The 19,457-nt window shown below is 45.4% G+C and overlaps 1 protein-coding gene across 3 annotated transcripts in view; it reads right to left on the reverse strand.

The window, feature by feature from the left end:
- LOC128805354 (uncharacterized) overlaps positions 1-18,556 on the reverse strand; it is a 60,340-nt gene extending 41,784 nt beyond the window's left edge. For all 3 annotated transcript variants that reach the window (XM_053973980.1, XM_053973982.1, XM_053973981.1), the window contains exon 1: positions 18,047-18,556. In XM_053973980.1, coding sequence (XP_053829955.1) covers positions 18,047-18,151 — 105 coding nt within the window. In that variant the 5' untranslated portion in view covers positions 18,152-18,556. The remainder of the gene's footprint in view (positions 1-18,046) is intronic.
- Positions 18,557-19,457: the final 901 nt, after the last annotated feature.

Below are 19,457 nucleotides of genomic sequence, written 5' to 3' on the forward strand. Positions count from 1 at the left end.
CACCTTTGAATGCTCCAAGATTAACAACAATACACATATTTTGTCAATATCAAGACTTTTCAGGACCATTTGCTCTGTATCAGCCAATGGACTTCAAGGCACTTACTCACTCAAAACATGTCTAACACTGAACAAACCTGGTAGCTGCCTCTTGAGAGGATTCAGAGATCTGAAACCAAGCTTTTATAGGTCAGATAGATCACACTGCTTCTGAGTTTCCTACACAGAGGAAATCCTACCTACTTTGTTACTAAAGTGACTTTTGTTCAGCAGCATAGAGCCTACTTGGAAGTTATTAGATCAAACCACTGAGCTACACAGCTCAGTATGTGTCTCTGGCAGCAGCCAAAACCAAATGAGTCAAAGGAAAATGCAATACTTAAAAGAAACCTTTATAAGAAACAGTTTTGGAATAAAATTATCATGGCAAGATGAACTTCATTATTCTTTACACCTTTTTATTCAGAATAACAAACATGGCCATCATTCTTAGCTGCCTCAAAATACTTGCTCACAACAGAATCCAGCAGCAATACATTTCAAAAGGGTACATGCTATGTTTCCATTTTACATGTTTCATGTGCTGTGGTTCACTTTTACGAAGACAAGGCAAGGATGCAGCCATTACACTGATTTGGACCATTTTACCTCCATCACCCTGGAGAGATGTCTTTGTAGTGTTTCAGCCATACAGAGACACAAAAGAGCAGCTGCATTTACCTAGGTGTCTATGAAAGACACACTGCTGATGCAGAGAAACAATATCAGTTGAGAGATTCTGATTGATACTGAATTTGACAGCTATTAAATCGACACACCCATTTTGTGACCATCCTCCAGGACTGTGTTTGGGGCATTTTGTTCCCCCCAAAAGCATGGTGACACCCTTTTCCCCCCCTCCTTCTTTAAAGCTACCTTTTGCCCTTCTGTATTTAAACTGCCCTTTGAGAAATCAAAATATATTTTCCTTCCTTGCTAGTCTTTAAACTATGTTGTCAACTGTCAAAAGATGAATCAGGCAAATCAGATTTCAGATTTATCCCCACTGAAGTAAACGGAGGACGTTGTTTTTCCTTCTACAACTACAATTTTCTTGTATGTGTTCACACACATGCATCATTTAATAAAGGCAGCTGGCACTGAGGAACACTGCCAAACACAGACTTCTAGTTGTCCCCAGAGCAGGTATAATACCTTGTTTGTACCATGGTAGTTCACAGAGGGGACAGCTGACACTGAGGTGCCATTGTGTAGCTGCTGTACAGACAGACAGAGGTCCTGTCTCCGTTATAAAAGCTAAGGCTCCCATTCTAACTCGAGAGGTACTGACCTTAGTCTGTAGCTCATTCCCACATAAAAACCTTTCATTTGGACACGGCAGGGTTTTCAGTGAGGTTTAGCAGCTCTGCGTGGGAAACCTAGCAGCTTCAGTTTCTGTACAATGTGAATGTCAATATATGGCATGGCACTGCTTCCAAAAAAAAAGCCAATGACATCTAGCACGTGGAGGTGAAACAGCTACTGCACAATGTCACTGGCTTGAGATGCTTAAGATAGGAGGTGGATTTGAGTCAATGACTGACATTTGAAGGTCTTTGTGTCTACTGGTCACGGGCTTCTAAAATATTCACTCTTCCCTGTACAAGTGAAATTTTGCCCTTGGCCTCATATAGGTTACTCTTCTCTACTGAGCCCTCCCTAGTCCCTCAGGCAACCAAAGACCAATTCCCTTGTGAGTTGCCTTAAACACTTTGCTATAGGCTTTCTTCAGAGCACCTGAAAGAAAAATCTTACAAAAAAGAAACTCTAGCTTTCATGTCCCACAACAGAGAACCACCATTCATAGTAGGCTAACCATTAATCTTGCAGAGTTGAATTTTTTTTACCTGAAACTCCTTGCCACAATACCTCACACAGGCAAAGATTAATGGAAGATCAAAAAAGTCAGTCTGGATAACAAGGCTTTCTAAAAACTAAAGATCGATGGAATTAAAAGACAAATGCTCTGACTAGTTGGAGATAAATATTCTGTCCCTTAACTCTTCCCAGGCTTTAACAGTACCCTCTCCTAAACATTCAAAAACATTTCACTAAAAACAGCAATACTGTGTTCAGGCCTCCAGCTTCCCATATATTAGCCACAGATTTACTTTTGTCCAAGGCAGTACAGCCCCATTTTCCTCAGAAATTCAGAACTGTTGCACTGCAGTAGCAGAAAATTCAAAAACTTCATGTCAAAAGTCCCACCAGATCATGGCTTCATTCACAGAACATCAATTGCAGAACTGCTTAGACTGAAAGACATTTCTTGGTATCACAATAGTCCAAGCTCTTGCTCAAGCTGGAAAAACAAGAAAAGTTGGAGGACTGTGCCCTACACATTCTCTGCCTTAACAAGCAAAATTGAAGAGAAGAGAATAGAAAAAAACTTCAATTCACATAAATGTGTGAATGTTTACAAGCTATGGCACAAAAGAAGCCAAAAACCAAAGGACAGGTAGTCATCTACCCTTCAGTCTTTCTTCAGTAAATGCATCAGAAAGCAGCCTCCTGTTGATGAGGATCACCCAGTGTTACACTTGGGATCTTCAGCTCCGGCACTCGACGTGCCTTTGGTCTTCTAGGACTCCTTCTGGGCCAGACAGAAACATAAACTAACTTCCCCATGCATTTAATTTCTCATCCATCTTTCCAAATATGGGTTGGTGTAAAATAACCAGATGGTATTTAAGGAAAACTTAAGAGTAAAGCTTACACTTCTGAGGGAGTTTTTACATGAAAGACAAACTAGGAGATACAAGAAAGAAAACTAGAATCAGAAAAATGTCTTTCTGATCACACTGCTGCCTGTCAACCGAGTAATAAACTGCAGCTGAAATTGCCCAGGTCCTAAAGGGTCACATCACCCTCAAAGTCTAAAGCTCTGAAATACATCAGGCAATAAAAAAGTCTCATTATGTTAAAGTGGAGTTCCTCTTGGTTTGGCTTCCAGAAGAGAAATTATCCTGCTATCATACAATCAAAAGCAATGACATTAAGAATCATCTGTGAGCTTAGAAAGGATAAGAAATCTCACTTTTAAAGCAGACTAAAACTCCCCCACCAGGCTCCACTTAAAGGCTGCATTGTCCTAAAAACCTAAAACACCAACAGTATGGTTTGGTTCAGCGTAGGTATGTTCATGAGGAAGAGATAATACAAAGATACAGTTGACCACAGGCAACCCCTCATTCCCAGCTTGAATGAAGAATGCACACAGGCTGGAGGGCATCATTCCCAATTTCCCTCTGGGAGCAAGGGAGGGAAGGAGGGAGTTTACCTCCAGGGAGGTTTCCCTGGCAAAGGCCAATACTGCCTATGCTGTACATACAAGGCTGTTTGTGACCCAGGCTTGCTCACTTCAGGCCGACCACTCCAGGGCATCTCTGCAACTAAGTGAAGTCCCTTCCAAGAGCCCTGGAAGGAGAGACTGCTAAGTTGGTCTCACACCCCAGTTCCTGGCACAAAACCAGAAAGTAATGGATGATTTCAGTAATGACTACTGATATTTCTATGATGGGGAACTGATTTCCATTTCTTCAGACTTCAGACTGGAGAAATGAAACCAGTACTCACTCACCTCCCTCCTGCCACACTGCCTACAGAGCAGCTGCTACAAACATGGGCATCCTACAGCACAGGGCTCTGATACTGGCTCTTCTCCATTTCCATTGCTTGGCTTTAGCAAAAACATTTCACTAAATTTCCCTAGTGTTATTTTTCCAAGTCAACAGCTGGTACAGTTACCATGGGACACTGCCTGATCTTGAATGAGGGAGGTGCCATCCTGCCAAATATAAGAAACTCTGAATTAGACAGAGTTGGAAAACAAGGTAGATGACGAGACACTGAAAAGCAGTTTTGAGCCACGGAACATGAGAAAGAAGGAAGGAATGAGTCAAACAGACCTTCAAATTAACATGTAATTCCTTTCCCAAGATCTCCTTTAATTTTGAGAGATATTCAGTGAATATCAGGGAGAATTTATGCTAGTACAACAGGCTGGCTCTCTCCTCAAGAAAAGTTGCCAAGTTAGAAATTCAGTTCAATCTTCAAACATCCACATATGAGATGTGACTGCCCAGGCTATATCTGGGGTTTACAGCTGGGGTCCTTCAACAGCTAAACTCCCAGCAAGAACTGTCCTGGTTTGGAAAAGCTTTTCTAGAATATTTTTTCCATGTTACTATGTTCCTTTTTAATTTTCACAGTAGGTCTGCCTTCAAACTCTATTCACCATTTCCTTGCAAATGGCTACAGCCAAACCCAGGGCTCATAACCCTTGAACATGGTCCTGCTTGACAGAGCTGCTGGGTTAATGAAAGCCGGGATGGGCCAGTGGGACACAACACTCCCTGAGGCCCTTGTTTTCTAAGCCCTACCTATGCCAAGTACAGCAAAATTCCTGTTGTAGGAATGCCAGCTTCTGCATGGGCCTGGAGTGTATTAATTGTCAGTGGTTTCACAGATGTGAGGGAAGCAGAGAGTGATTGAAGGTAGCCAAATCTTCAATGCTTTAACAGTACAGTTATTATTTTTGTTCAGTGCTTACTATTCTCATAAACTGCCAAACATGGTCACTGGCAACTCAGGATGGAAGTGGTGGCAATCATTAATCAAAGAACATGGAAACCAAGCTTCTGTTCTGAGGAGCAATGACTGAGCTGCATTTCCAGAAGCATGGGATTAAATTGTGTTACCTATATCTTGAAAGGAAGGCACAAGGCTTACATAGAACAGTGAGGATATCAGTGGTGCATGGGTGTAAAGAGGCACCTGCTTAGTCCTCTTACCATTTTAAATGTAAAATCCACCTCATCCACCTGCACTTTCACAAATACATAGATGTGTCTTGACCATACTGTGTACAGCTTCTGGAAAGAACTGGCACCTGTGGGCAAATCTGACTAGAACTAAAGTGGAGATACACTACCCTAGTGCTGGGGATCCTCATCTGCAAGCAGAGTAAACCAGAGGACTCTATGCAGACAAGTGCAGTGGGGCTGGCTTCAGCCCTGGAAAAAGGCTGTTGTTTTGACTGGTCAAAACATGGTTCAGGGCAACACAGCTGACTCTCTGCACTCTCTCATCTGCCCCACATCAGTTTTCTTTGCAGCAGTCAGAGCATGCAAACCTCTTTTTCAAAATCTTCCCCTGCTCTTCTCAGGGCTAAAGCTGAGATGATTTTGCAGGAAGAGACTAAAGATAAAAACACCAGAGGGTTTATAAAATAGAAACCAACCAACCAAAAAGCCCCGAGAAATCCAGGAAGCCCTGATGCTTCACCATTAATCCAGAAAAGTGTGTTTACACCACCAGTGAGCCTATGGTGCTTGAAGACTTGGAGTGCACAGGCACCAGAAACTAGATACCCCATGTTCCCCAGTCCCAGGGAAGTGAATACAGCTGATGCCCACAATTGAGACTCCTATCCACCCTGGGTCTGTTCTCAGAAACTCTGGGCAAATACCGTTACAAGAGTAAAACCAAGATCATGCTTTCAGATTCCACCCAAAATAGAAATAAGCAAACAGACTACAACAGACTCAATTCTACCAATGGTATAGGCATCCATATAGAGGCACACACTCCTATCAGGCATCACACTTCTGTGACAACAAAAGACACAAAAGGAATGCTATCAAGTAAAAAATAAGTCTTTAAAAGGCTTCCTAGGCAAAAAATACCCAGTCTCTGTTCCTTACCACACAAAATATTCCAAATTGGAGAGAACTCCATTAAGTTTATTTATCCTCAAAGCCACTGTGAGAACAAGAATCTCTCTGATTAAACATAGCTGCAGTCATGTACGGAGTCATTTTTTCAATGTTATAAATGTCATTTGTTAAAAATACAGATAAGACAAAGTCACGACAGCCCTCACTCAGCAGGTGGATGGGGTCTGGTAACAAATGTGTTCCCACGGAAATAGAGTCTTTAATCCTTCAATTTCTTTCTTGACATCCCAGACCGCTGTGTTCCAAAGTAAAACCGCTTCTGCAGCATGGGAGCCAGGGGAATGGGGCAGCTCCATGCTGTGATATGTATCACTCTTTCTGGTAGCAAGAACTTTTACAAAATACTCAAACTATCCTTAGGTTGTTAGCTTAAGGGGCTAGTTAAGGTTTATAGCTCTTACTACAAGTGACAGAAACCAAACACTCCTCCAATTCCACTTCTACCTGCACATAAAGCTCACAGGTGTGCCACTTCCCAGTAAGTGTCCCACCAATGTCCTACACTCCTCCCACACTCAGCTTCTGCTCCATAAAGATACCCAGCCCAGCCTGGCCTCAGGTGGCAGTCACCTGCATGTGACGGAACCACACTGTGAGTTTCTCAACAGCTCTGTTACTCCACTCATAGCTTTGCTGCTGCAGTAAAGAGAGCTATGGCTAATTCCTATACAAATTTCAAGGATTCTCATGAGGCTGGCATTCATCTGTTAGCTTTCTCATCCTATGAGGGGAGATAACATAGCTCAGATGAGAACTAACAAAGAAAAAGGTGTCTAAGCTTGGAAGGCACGTATCAGAAAGAAGCAGCAACACAGTTGTGATGGAAAGAGATCCCTTTGCAAAGGAGGTCATCTCCCCTGAGAGCTCTCAGCTTGGAGCTCTGGCAAACGCCTGGCTCACACCCGGCAGGAGCAGCGTTATTCAGCAGTGTTGACACCACAAAGCACAGCAATCCAGGAAGACAAAAAGGATCCCGAAGGATTAAAGACCTTCTTTACAGGGCCTCATCCACGCTGCACTAAGACACAGTGACTTATCTCCGCCTGTAATTTACAGCCCATTTGCTGCTAAACCTCAGCTCCAAATAGATTAAAAGGAACACTATTTATCAGAGGCTTAAAACCCTCTCAGACATAAGAGGAAGACAGTACAAGGGACACCTACAACTGGAGAGGCACCTCTAATAGCTGATCTTACCTGTAAAGCATTTACTCAGGAAGTGCCAACCATTCCTGCCTTGGCCACGGGGATTCAAATACACCCCTCCCGACTCATACCCCACCCCACCGGCCTAGCTCAGTTACTATTGCTGTGATGGGAAAAGGTTTCTTTGCACAGGCCAGCTTCTCAGGCAGTTTACAGCAGCTCCTCAGCATTCCATGAGTCCCCTCAACCAGGGAAGCACGGCTGACAGCAGCTGGCATAAACAACACATCTGGTAACAGTTTTTCCATTCCCTACTCAAAAGACTCAGAGGGCAACTGCCTTTGCCCTGAGATACTTCCTTAGCTGAGGAGAAGCTGCTTGTGCTGGGAGACCTCACTCGACACTCACCTCTGCTCAGCCATAAAGAACTACATTAGCCACATTTGCAAACACAAGGAACAATGCCTTACAGTCAGGCTGGAAAGTACATTTGGAGCACATGAGACATTTCAGGCTTCTCCTCCCCTCAAAATCTCACATTAACCCCTCTGAGTGCAAGCAGATGAGAGCTGTTTCATCTCTATGGATTTACACCAAACATCTTGTGTTCTATCAGAGAGCAAACCAGTAGGTTAATCCTTTCAGACCAGGTCTTTGATCCATCTGGTCAGGCACCTTCAAAGTAAGAGTTAGGAACATGTCGTAACTTGCAATGTCTCTCACTGCACCAGATCCCTTCCTGGTAAATATTTTGTGATTCCAAGTGGTTCCTAGTTGGGAAAATCTGACAAATGGGTTGCCAGATCATCCCACACATGGAGGGATGACCTAGAAAAGAAGACCAAATTTGAATATTCACAAAGACAGAACTTGAATATTCACTCTCTTCTCCAATATAGGGCACAGAAGGCAAAAAAATAAATTAGTATGAGGTAGGTCCTAAACAAATAACAGGTGATCATTTGGCAGTGTGTAGTTAAGGTGTGAAATACTTTGCCATAGGATGTTCTGGATGTAAATACCCTACACAGATTTGGTGGTGTAAAATGAACAGGTTTAGACAGAAGAAACTTACTGGGTTGCTAATGCAGGAGGATAGGCTACTGGGGGAAACTATAGGTCTACCATGGGACAGATGCTCCTAAATCCCATTCATGGAAGCAGGACACAGAGCACCATGCAATTACTTGCAGTGTCACAACATAAGGGGGATGCACAGAGCGAAGTGTGACAGCATTCTTCCAGGTCCAACTCACCCCACCACAGAGGGCTACTGAGACAGTATCCAAGCACCAAATACTAAATTAGCATCCCCTTATATCAGTTCAGGGGCAAGATGGGAAAAGCTGCATTGCATTGCAGTTCTCTACAAAATACCATTGAAGGGTTCCCCAAAAGTGATTGGCTCTGTCCAAGCCAGAACAAAAAGGGTTCTCTGAGAACAAAATATCTATACATGGAAGCTGCTGATTTTTCAAGCCTCTAAATTATTTCAGTTTATATGCTTCACACCAAATACCTCTGTTCTTTCCTCTTAATTAGCCTTTGGTCACAGAACTTTATTCCCTTGGAATAATCAACTCATAGGACTAAATATATATATATATTTTTTTTTTTTAAAAAAAAACACACACACAAGAATAGTCTGGCTGCAGACAACTGTCTGGAATAACCACTTGGCTTTGTGTGTAATAACTGGGTGACAGGATATGGAAGGATTATTTTATATTTTTCCAGCTTACATCCAGACACACTCTCAGCAAACTGGAGAATTTAGCTGCCTGTCTGGCACCTTTCCTTAAGATGGGAAATTCCCCATTCAAGCAAAGGAAATTTTATTCTCATCTTATGTCCATATAGAGCTTGGCAGATTGTGTCATGCCAAGAAGTAAGGACATCAGTTAAATAAAAACCAGCATGCATCATGGAAACAATGTGACCCTGCTAGGAAGGAGTAAAATGAGACAGATTGCTGAACAAAATAGGTGTGAAGGGATAGGATCTTTGTGCTATGAGCAACTCAAATTGTGTGATCTCCTTGAAATCCTAGCTCAAAACCAGGTTTGTAGCCCAGACAAATCAATTAATCAGCTACCAAGCAATATTTTGGTCCTTAGATATATCAGAAACCAAGGCCTGCCTACTCTCATTGCAGACATTTATGAATATTGAGGTATTTGAACATCTCACAAATACCAGGCATCTCCCATCCTTTTCTAAATCTAAATTTAGGTAAGGACCATCTACCTTGAAGTCAGGCAACAAACCTCAGGTGAACTTATCCATGAAATGGGAGACATGGCTAATAAAAGCCTCTCTGGAGGCCTAAACTCAGGCATTGGGTTCCTTTTCCTCCTCAGAAAGTGTTTCAAGCCCTGAACTCATAGTTCTTCTCATATGGCCTGACACTGGAGCTAGGATGGGGAGGTGAATCCAGGCAAAGCTGCAGAGGCCTTTTCTCAGGTGTGTTTGCTGGGCACGAGGACCAACCAACCCAGTCATGCTGTTTGAGGCAGGCAACCCACAGCCTACCAGCCTACCATGCCTTAGGGATACCTCCCCGGGTTTCACGGCATCTCCTCACTCACAACACTCATCCAAAGGGTGCGTGCCAGTGGCGCACAGACGTCGACCTGCTCCCAGCACCACAGCTCAAGCCTTGGCAAGCTGGAGTTCTCTGCAGCAGGCTCAGCCTGGATGATGAGCGCCTGGAGAGGAGTGCTGGGGGGAGGAGAGTGCTGGAAACAAAGAAACAAGGGGCTGGTCCACACCAGCTGCTTGATAAAGCACTCACAGAATCTTCTTTGGGCTTTTAGCCCCTGCCGCCCTTAGATGATATTCTGCTGCGCTATCACAGAATAACTAGAAAGAACCAGGATTTGGATTACTGCACATGCAGCCATATGGCAGCTTCGGTGCAAATCTACCAAACCAGATACTTTCTTACATATAAGTCCAACAGATAGTTTTCATAAGCATCCATGGTATTTCACCCTCCATGAAGCCATCAAGGATGGTCCAGAGAAATAATCATGTGAGTTCTTCACAAGGGTACTCTGTTGCAGCATTCCAATTCTGCTAGAGCTGCTCCACAGGACAACAGCAAAAGTTCACCTGGCTGAGCACTTGCTGTGCTGCAGTGATTACAAAGGAGATAAACACAACAACAAAAACAAACACAAAAAAAACCCAACAAAACCAAAAAACAACCCAACTACTCATCATGTAAGATCTGCTCCCTCTGCCTCAGACAGCTCCTGAGATGCCCCAGCCTAAAAATGCCTGTCCTACATGAACTGAACAATTCAGTGTGACATATAGACTGAGGTACATGTGGATGCCAGGTCTGTGTCCAAACAGACCGGCCCATGGCAGAGAGGAGGTTATAATGGGCACAAAAAGCAAGAACATAGCAAGAAATGCCAGACACCCTGAGCTGTTCATCCCCAAAGAGTGACCATGCCGATCCAGAAGAAACCTTATTTGAGCTGTGCTTCACCTGCCTGCTGCATCCCCACAGTTTGGGCAGCCCTGTGCCCAGACTGGCATGGAGACAGCTCTGCATAGGTCACACTGGGCCAGATGTCCTTTACATCGACTTTCAGGCCTGGGTCACAGCAGAGTTCGCTGCACAGGGAATGCTTTCAGTGCAGATAAAGGTCACAACTAATTGGCTTTTCTCTAAATCCTTGCCTGGGTGTTCCCGCTGAGTACTTGTGGGTGGCGCTGGTGCCTATTCACAAACAGCTTAGCTGGCTGACTGCTGGTCACCGGTGGCAGGAGGACAAACAGGCGCTGCCCACGGCCACGTACAGCAGCTCCCGCGGCAGAACACGGCCCAGCACACACATACCTGTGATGCCGGTTGCTAGGAAGAGCTGGATCACCCGGCAACCTGAATCCCACTCAACAGGAGAACAGGGGCTACAGATAAAGGCACGGGGGTGGGAGGGGTTGGCGCTGCCTACAATGTGTGTGGGAGTGTTATTTCCCACTGAAAAGGCAATACAGCCCTTGGTTCCCATTCTGAGGAATCCCAACAACACTGCTGTGACCCCAGGCATGCTCCAGGAACAGCCAGGGAAGCTGGCCAGGCTGACATATTACAGCAGAGTGGTACCCTGCCCACCCACCACTCCAAAGAACTCTTTTAAGCAGATGCAAGCCTTGCTTTTTACTACTAAAAAAAAAAAAAAAAAAAAAAAAAAAAAAAAGTGAACCCACTTTTTTGTGAAAGCATATAATTAAAATAAATAATGACCTGTTTTGCTTTCTATTTTCACCTCAAATATGAGCTCTTTTCGTGCTCAAGAAGACATTTAGCATCCCAAACAGTGCAACAAATTTGGAACTTGTAAGACAATGCATGACAGCAGGAAATTAAGAACTACACTACCCAGCAAACAAAAATAATTCATTTTCACAAAACCCCCCAAGCTAAATACATAGCACTGACTTTTCAGAATTTAGTTTTCCATTCAAATAAAAAACAAGAACTGGGAAATACAAGGAAAAGTAATGAGATTTCTTTGTGCCTTTGGGAGGTGGAGACTTTTTTTAAGTCCACAGTTTCCTATCAGTCATAAAGGCCAGCTGAGAGAACATCTCAACAAACTACCTCAATGTCAATGAATGCCCCATCATGCTGTATATGCAGTATCTGCAATTTGTCTGAAGTATCACTCTTTGGAATTAAGTCATTACAGGAGATTATCAGTGCTGAATGTCTGCACAGAAAAAATGACAACCCTTAAAGATTCAGATCTTCAAAGCCAAGTAGAAAGAATCGCAAACCTATTATTTTACAATGCCTCAGGCAGAAGTCTCAAAAACCCAAGGCTTAAAGTGGATGGGATTGCCTGTTCTAATCTTTGCCATAGCTAAGTATCTATCACAGCCTTTCTCACCCACTAAACATACATATTTTCAGTCCAAATTATCACAAGCCTAATTTCAGGCATATTCATAGGTACTCCAAAAGTCAAAATTGTACTTACACACTTAAAGGATTCATGCATTTGTGTCTTTCCTGCGATTACAACAAACCAGAAGCATCTAACGTAGCCAGCTGGTGTAACAGGAAGAAAAGCAAAGTTTCAATGTAAAACAGAGTCCTCCAGCTCTAGAGGAATGAACCTGTTTGGTGACATCTACTGAAACACCCACAAATGAGAGAAAATCTGCATACACCACAGCAGACAAAGCTAAATTTTCCCTGTGCCAAGCTGAAGACCTGTGACATACGACAAGCAATCGGCCCAAAGGAAGGCAGAAATCAGTCTGTCCTCATGCACAGTAAGCCTGAGCACTTAGGCAGATCTTTGAAAGCATACCCACTGTGCATCAACAATAATGCTATTCCACTCTTTTTTTTTTAGTCTAAGAAGGAAAAAAAAAAAATGCTCCCGGCTCCACAGAGTAACAAGCTACTACAGGGACACTGACTGCAGGAGTTGCTGCCTGCAAGCCTGAGGTTCACTTTGCACAGCCAGCTGAATCCCCTTCATACAGGGAGGATGAAGATGATTCCCAGTTGCCTGTCAGGGCTGGCCAGCCAGACCAGAGTCTTATAGCTGATTCCAGATACAGATGCCAGTAGAAAATAACTGAAATTACTTTCTGGCCCCCAGTGCTATGTATGCACACATATAAGCTGCAAGAGTACACGAAGAGAATTGACACAGTGGCTTTGTTAGCACCTAGCAGACAATTCCCTTTAAGCAAGTATAAGGCTAAAGTTATGTAGAAGAGAAATGCAGTTTTCTGTCACCAGAACACTCACATTTGACTTTCTATCACTGATCAACATTAAGGAAGTGACAACAAACATGTCCATATTATCTCTGCCCAAGACCAAAATGAATATGCCAAGTACATAAGTAATTTAACAACTTTTGTGGATTAGAACATCAGTTGTATCACCTCCAAAGTTGTTTGTGTCAACAGCAAGTTGGAATGAAATTGCCACCTTTAAAGTGCTCAGTCTTCTTTAGGTGCATGTTCCAGCCAGTTAATTTTTTAACACACCACAATCCAACTGTTTCATTCTGATAACACCTAGGGCCACTAATTAAGGGCTTAGTTTGACTGGCAATGCACAGACTTGTTCCAGCCAGATACTCCCTGCACAAAGGAGCTTGCTTGCAAGCAAAGCTCAGAAAACAGACACCCACACTTGAGCCACTACATAAATAGCAAGGCCCCAAGAGTTAAAGAGAAACTTGGAAGAAACACATTTTTGTGAGAAACCCCAACCCCAAATTGTGGGGATGAATAAGACATTTGATTTGCAGAAAGCTCACAGAGTTGGTTAGAGAACACTTCTAAGGGCTCAATATCAGTTACCCACATGCAAGCCCAAGATATGCATTTTAAAAGCTCCTTGATCAGCCTGACTTAATAGTTCAGGAAGTACTTCTCAGGGCTACAAGTCTAAAACTAGGAAAGAAAATAATAAAAAACTATACTAGACTGTAATACTGGACAACTAACACAAAAAAAGAAAACAAGCAGGCCTTGAGTTACAGGCCCCTCTCACTTTCCTGGTTTTGAAGCATTTCACTACCATATGGGACACTCCCCTGATCTCACTTTTTTCTCCTGTCTCAACTGCTCTGGAACAGACCCAGTTGCCAGCCATTATCAAAGATGATCCCTAACCTGTAAAGTCAGAGCCACCTTTGGCTCAAAAGCACCCAAAAAGGTTCCAGAATCTGGCCTAATCTCTAGCCAATAACACCAGACCATTGAAGTAAGAGGTAAACCAAAGACTGAGGCACCAGGCACCCTCTCCTTTCTTGGATTTAGCCACAGAAGCTGAAGGTTGAAGAGCTGAAGGTCTTAAGCTATCAGGCTGTGCTATGAGCTCAGGAGAGCACATGCTGCCCCACTACAGGGGCACAAGTATCCAATGGAAAGACACCTCAGAAAATTTGACATCCACAAGTCCACAGGCTCTGATAAGATGCTTCCACAAATGTTGAGAAACCTGGCAAAAACCATGGCTAGGCCATTCGTGATCATCTCTGGAAGGTCGTGGTGATCAGGAGAGGTGCCTAAGAACTGGGGGAAAAAAAAGGGCTTCAAAAAAGGCAAGAATTATGAGTCAGGGAACTACCAGCCAGTCTGCCTCACCTCAATCCCTAGAAATGTGATGGAATGCCTCATTCTGGAGGCCATGTCTATCCACATGAATGACAAGGAGTAGTCAGCATATATTTACCAATGTCATGCCTGGCACACCCAATTGCCTTCTAAAATGAAACAACTACCTGGATGAATAAAGGGAGAGCAGTGGATATTGGCAACATTGACTTCAGCAAGACTTTCCACACTGTCCCTCACAACATCCTCATAGGCAAACTCAGGAAGTGTGGACTGGATGAGTGGACAGTGAGGTGGATTGAGAACTGGCTGGTGGTCATAATCAGTGGCAGACAGTCTGGCTGAAGGTCTTTCATTAGTGGTATCCCCCAAGGTTCAATACTGGGCTCAATATTGTTTACCTTATTTGTCAATGACTTGGATGAAGGGGCAGATGCCTCCTCATCAAGTTCACTGATGTCACAAATTTGGGAGGAGTGGCTGATACCCCAGAGGGCTGTGCAGCCCTTCAGAAAGAATGGTTGGAGAGTTGGGCACACAGGAACCTTCTGAAATTCAACAAAGGGAAGGGCAGGGTCCTGCACCTGGGGAAGAATAACCCCATAGACCAGCACAGGCCCAAGTGCTGGAAAGCAGCTCCATGGAGAAGGACCAGGGAATCCTGGCGAACAACAAGCTGTCCATGAACCAACACTGTGTCCTGTGGCCAAGGTGGGCAATGGTATCCTGGGGTGCATTAGGAAGAGCACTTCCAGCAGGTCAAGGGAGGTGATCCTGCCCCTCTACTCAGCCCTGGTGAGGCCACATCTGGAATGCTGTGTCCAGTTCTCCACTCCTCAGTACAAGGAGCTCCTGAGTGAGTCCACTGGAAGGTAGCAAAGATGATTAAGGGATTGGAACATCTCTCTTACCAGGAAAGGCTGAGGGAGTTGGGCCTGTTCAGTTTCAAACAGAGGCAACAGAAAGAATCTCAATGTATATAAATACCTAAAGAGGAGGTGTCAAGAAGATGGAACCAGGCTCTTCTCAGTGGTGCTGAGCAATAGGACAAGGGGCAACAGGCAGGAACAGATGCACAGGAAGTTCCACCTGAACATGAGAAAGAACTTCTTTACTGTGTAGGTGACCAAGCCCAGAGAGGTTGTGGAGTCTTCCTCACTGGAGATATTCAAGAACTGTCTGGACACAATCCTGTGCCATGTGCTCTACCATGACCCCGCCTGAGCAGGGAACCTGGAACGGATGATCCACTGCGATCCCTTCCAACCTTACCCATTCTGGGATTTGGTGAAGCAAGGTCAGCTGTCTTCCAAGGCAAGGCACTCAAATTTGAACCCTAACTATCACATTTGACAGTCCAGCCACCCTTATCAGAAACTGCTGGCTGAGCAGGCTAACCCAACATCAGGTGAAGTGTCAGTCAGTCCCTCTCTTCCCACCACGGTGACTTGTGGTGAAAGGGAAATGGAGGGACACTTTCTGAGAGACACCAGCACATCTCTTGAGTCAAAGTTCTCTGAGCAGCCCTCGTTGCCAACTGCCTAAAGGCCAGCTTTAGAATGGAAAAAGAGAAGTCCATTACATCAACACCCAAAGATTGCATATTTTGTGGTTTCACTTACAGAAGGCCATGGCATCCTCTCAGCTTCTCCAAACAGGGAAAAACTAGGCGGACCTATCACAGCCACACTAAACCGATTTGGGACACATCATACAAAAATAAAACCTTTACAGTGGGCAGAAATTTCATCCTGAAAAGATTCCTAAAGCTTGGGTGACAATCCAAGATTGGTCAAATCTTCCACACTTGTAAAAATGAGTTGACAATTTACCCAAGGACAGTCTCCTGGGAATTTGGCTAATTTCAGTACAGTTGTAATCTAGAAGCACAACAAGAGCTTGCTTTTCCTTCAATTTGGGAACTTCCCAAAAAAAGTCATAAAAAGCTAAAGCGAGCAGGCAATGAAGGAGATGAGCAGCTAAGCACACTGTTATTAAAGCTCAGAAAGCACTTGGTTTGGGTGGTAAATGTAGATCAAATCTTACTCTATCCAAACTTGATGCTCGTTCTTCACTTACAGGGCTACAGACCTGATTCTGCGCTCTCACCTAAATGTTCACTAAGTTTCAATGACAGCACATTGGACCTTTTAAATAATCCATTTACCATACAAGCAGAATACGTACAGACCTGCATAGACACAACCCAAGGCCAAGAAAGCTGAAGTCTGGTCAGCGCCTGGCAGCCCCACATCATGAAGACAGTAGAGCAAAATGGTAGAGGACACTTGGCCTTGACACAGGGTCCGTGCACTGCATAGCCACCAGAAGCTTCCACACTGCTCACCCCCTGTGACACCTACCCAGGGTCCATACCTGCAAGGAGCTCTGGTCCAACACCTAAGACAGAGCACTGCACACTCCATTAAGCAATTAGTATGCTGCTGCAAGGCTCAACCAAGACCAGGCAGCTGCACACGGTCCCCAAAGGCCTACAAAACAGATTTAAACCCAGAGTTTGCAAGTCTGGCTTTCTGCCCATACACATGTGTACCAGTCATTGTAGCACTCCCCACTGCAAGCTGCAAAGACAGCTCTGATGGGCTATGCAATAGCCTTGCAAGCAAGGCATAGTGCAAGCTTAACTGTCTCCACTGAGCCTGCAAAAATGCAGACCACCTGTCTGCAGCACAAAACTTTGGCACTAACATGAACAAAATGGCTGCAGATGCCCACTCATGCACATTTTCCTGCATGCCTCCAAGCATCCGGAAGGCTGTATCTACCTCTGAGAGCTCCTTCCAAAGATTCTCACGGTTTCAAAGCCTGAGGCAAGAGACAAACAGTAAAGCTAAAGGAGGAGATTGCAGCCGTAAGGCCCAGAAACACAATGTTAAAAAAACCCTCACTGCCTCTGCAGATACTCTGCACCAAATCAATCCACTACAACCTAAAGCATTGCCCTTATTTATTTCCAAAATTAAAATCTAACCCTGCCTCACCTGAGAGCCACAGAATGTGCAATCCCCAGAGGAAGAAGTACAGCAAACTTTGTTAAAACAGTGCTGATGTTTCATCAAAGTTGCCATCAGCCTGTCCAGAGTGACTGCGCAGAAGTGCAACCACACGGCAATGAGCCTCTGTGTAACACATACAAAAGACTCCACTAGAGTCTGGTATACGGATCCCCAGCCCCCAACTCAGGCAACGAGGGCTGCTACTTTTCCCAGATCCCATCTTTTATTTGGGGCCAGGTGCTACACTTCCCACAGTACTGGTGCCAATCCAGAGTAACTCTGCTGATTTCAGGGAATATTCCTTGGTTCACAACAATTTTGCCAAATCAGGATCCAGTATTTTTTTCTCATTCGTCATGGCTCCCTTTTTATCCTGTGGTATATGGCTCAAAAATTCTTCTTTATATCTGGCAGGAATTCCTCTTTATATTAAACAGTTCTTACCCTGAATCTTGATCCTCGATTTTATTTTAAACATTTAAAATGGATGTATGAAGAATCTGGAAAGCTATGGGGTCAATGCAATAATCCAGCCTGCAAACTTCAGCTCAGATTCTGGCCTTCAGGACCAGATGAGAGAGAAATGCAAATAACGAGCTGAAAGGCATTTTAGGTAAATCATGTTTGTACAGTACCTAGCACAGCGGGGTTCTAGCCTGATAGGGCTGAGAGACTACGGATTGCCCACATACAAAGGTATCTAGGCAAATGCCTACACAGTTAAATGTGAATCCCATCAAAAGTAAAACATTCTACAGAACAGACAAATACATCTTTGTACACCTTTCTGTATTATCTGAATTGTGCAGGGTAATTCTGAGTGCAAAGGAACGGGACTTTAAGTAACAGGAATACAGCCTAGGCCAGTTCCTCCTGAGCTCACTGGCTGAGAGGAAACTGACCCAGCATAATAAACACTGCAAGTTTTCAGCTTCTCAAGGCCCTCTTCGTAGTTACCTGAAAGCAACAAAAAACAACCGAGACAAAACCGGCTTTACTTACCTTTAGCTGGAAAGGTTGAATTTCGTTCAAACTCTGGTTCCTGAGCTTTTTGGTGAGGATCTTCAGCATGGTACAAATCCGAGGAGCCAAGAAAGGGTTAAGCATACACACACGCACGCATCTGCATCTGCCGCGCCGCTACCGCTACGCTCGGCGGAGCTGCGCGGAGCTCGCATCCAGCACCCCAGGTACGCGGCGGCGGGGCACGGCTCCGCACAGCCGCTCCCGGCTGTGCCGCTTTCCCCTCCGCCACCGCACCCTGTCCTACAGCCCTCCGCGCTGGGACGCAAAGGGAATCCCTCTCCAAAGCCTACAGAAAAAAAACTGAACACCAAACTTCCTCTGCCTTCCACCCCCTCCTCAGTTACGCTTCAGAAAGGAGGGAGGTACCAGCTGGCAGCGTGCTGCAGGGGACAAGAGACACTCGGTGCAGAGTGCTCGCCGCCGGACGACAGAGCTCCCTGGGCGAGGCGCCGGGCCCCGCTCATGGCAGCGCTCCCGCCGGTCAGCCCCGGGCGGGCATCGGGCATCGCGCCCCGCTGCTGCCGCGGGCCGCCGCCACCCCGGGGTCCCTCCGGCACCGCCGCCACGGGAAACTTGTAACAAGCGGCGCGGCAGCCGCGGCGCACATTGGCCCGGCGGGGCGGGACGGGGCGGCACGGGGCGGGACGGGGCGGGCACTCCGCTTAAAGGGTCACCGGCCCTTCCCGACCGCCGGCGTTCCTTGAGTCCCCGACCTGGGCGGGCTCTGCTCGGGATATGGGGGACTGGAAGCTGCCTCTGCGCTACTGCATCCTGGCTCGCAGCCCGCTCAGTCCAGGGATCCCAAAACGGGATGCCGTGACCTGTCTGTCCTGTCCTCCGATGCAGAGCACAGATCCATAGGGATGGCTCGTGGGTCCTGTCTCGAGTTCCTTGAGCCACCCCGGGAAGTTGCACGGGGCCGGCAGCAGCAGGGAAGTTCGCCACAGCCTTTCCCCAGAGAAACGCAAGAGCAGGGCCAGGCCAGCATCAGCTCCTGTTGCACCAGCCATCCTCGGGCACAAGCAAGATGCCCCATTTCCATGGCCAGTCCCCCAGCACCTCCCTGGCAAAATAGTCAAGAAAGTTATCAGGGACTGACTGATAGGCTCCCAGCCACTTTGAACCCACAGGAAGCCGCCGACACGTTTGCCAGTAGTAACAACAAAGGGCTTTCACCCACTGCCAACTCCGTGCCAGCAATGAACTCCCCGTGTCTAGGTGAAAGGTCCCTTTTGCCCATTTTCAGTCCCTGGGGGCCAGCAGAGCCTTTTGTCTCAACCCTCCTCCCGGGACAAGCTAGGAAGCATTGCAGAGGTCTCTGCTTGTGTACAAATTCCAGAGGAGCACAGGCTGGTTAACTATGGGTTCCCAGTTCTCAGCCAGCACG

Source organism: Vidua macroura, chromosome 3, assembly GCF_024509145.1.
Source record: "Vidua macroura isolate BioBank_ID:100142 chromosome 3, ASM2450914v1, whole genome shotgun sequence".
NCBI classification, from domain to species: Eukaryota; Metazoa; Chordata; class Aves; order Passeriformes; family Viduidae; genus Vidua; species Vidua macroura.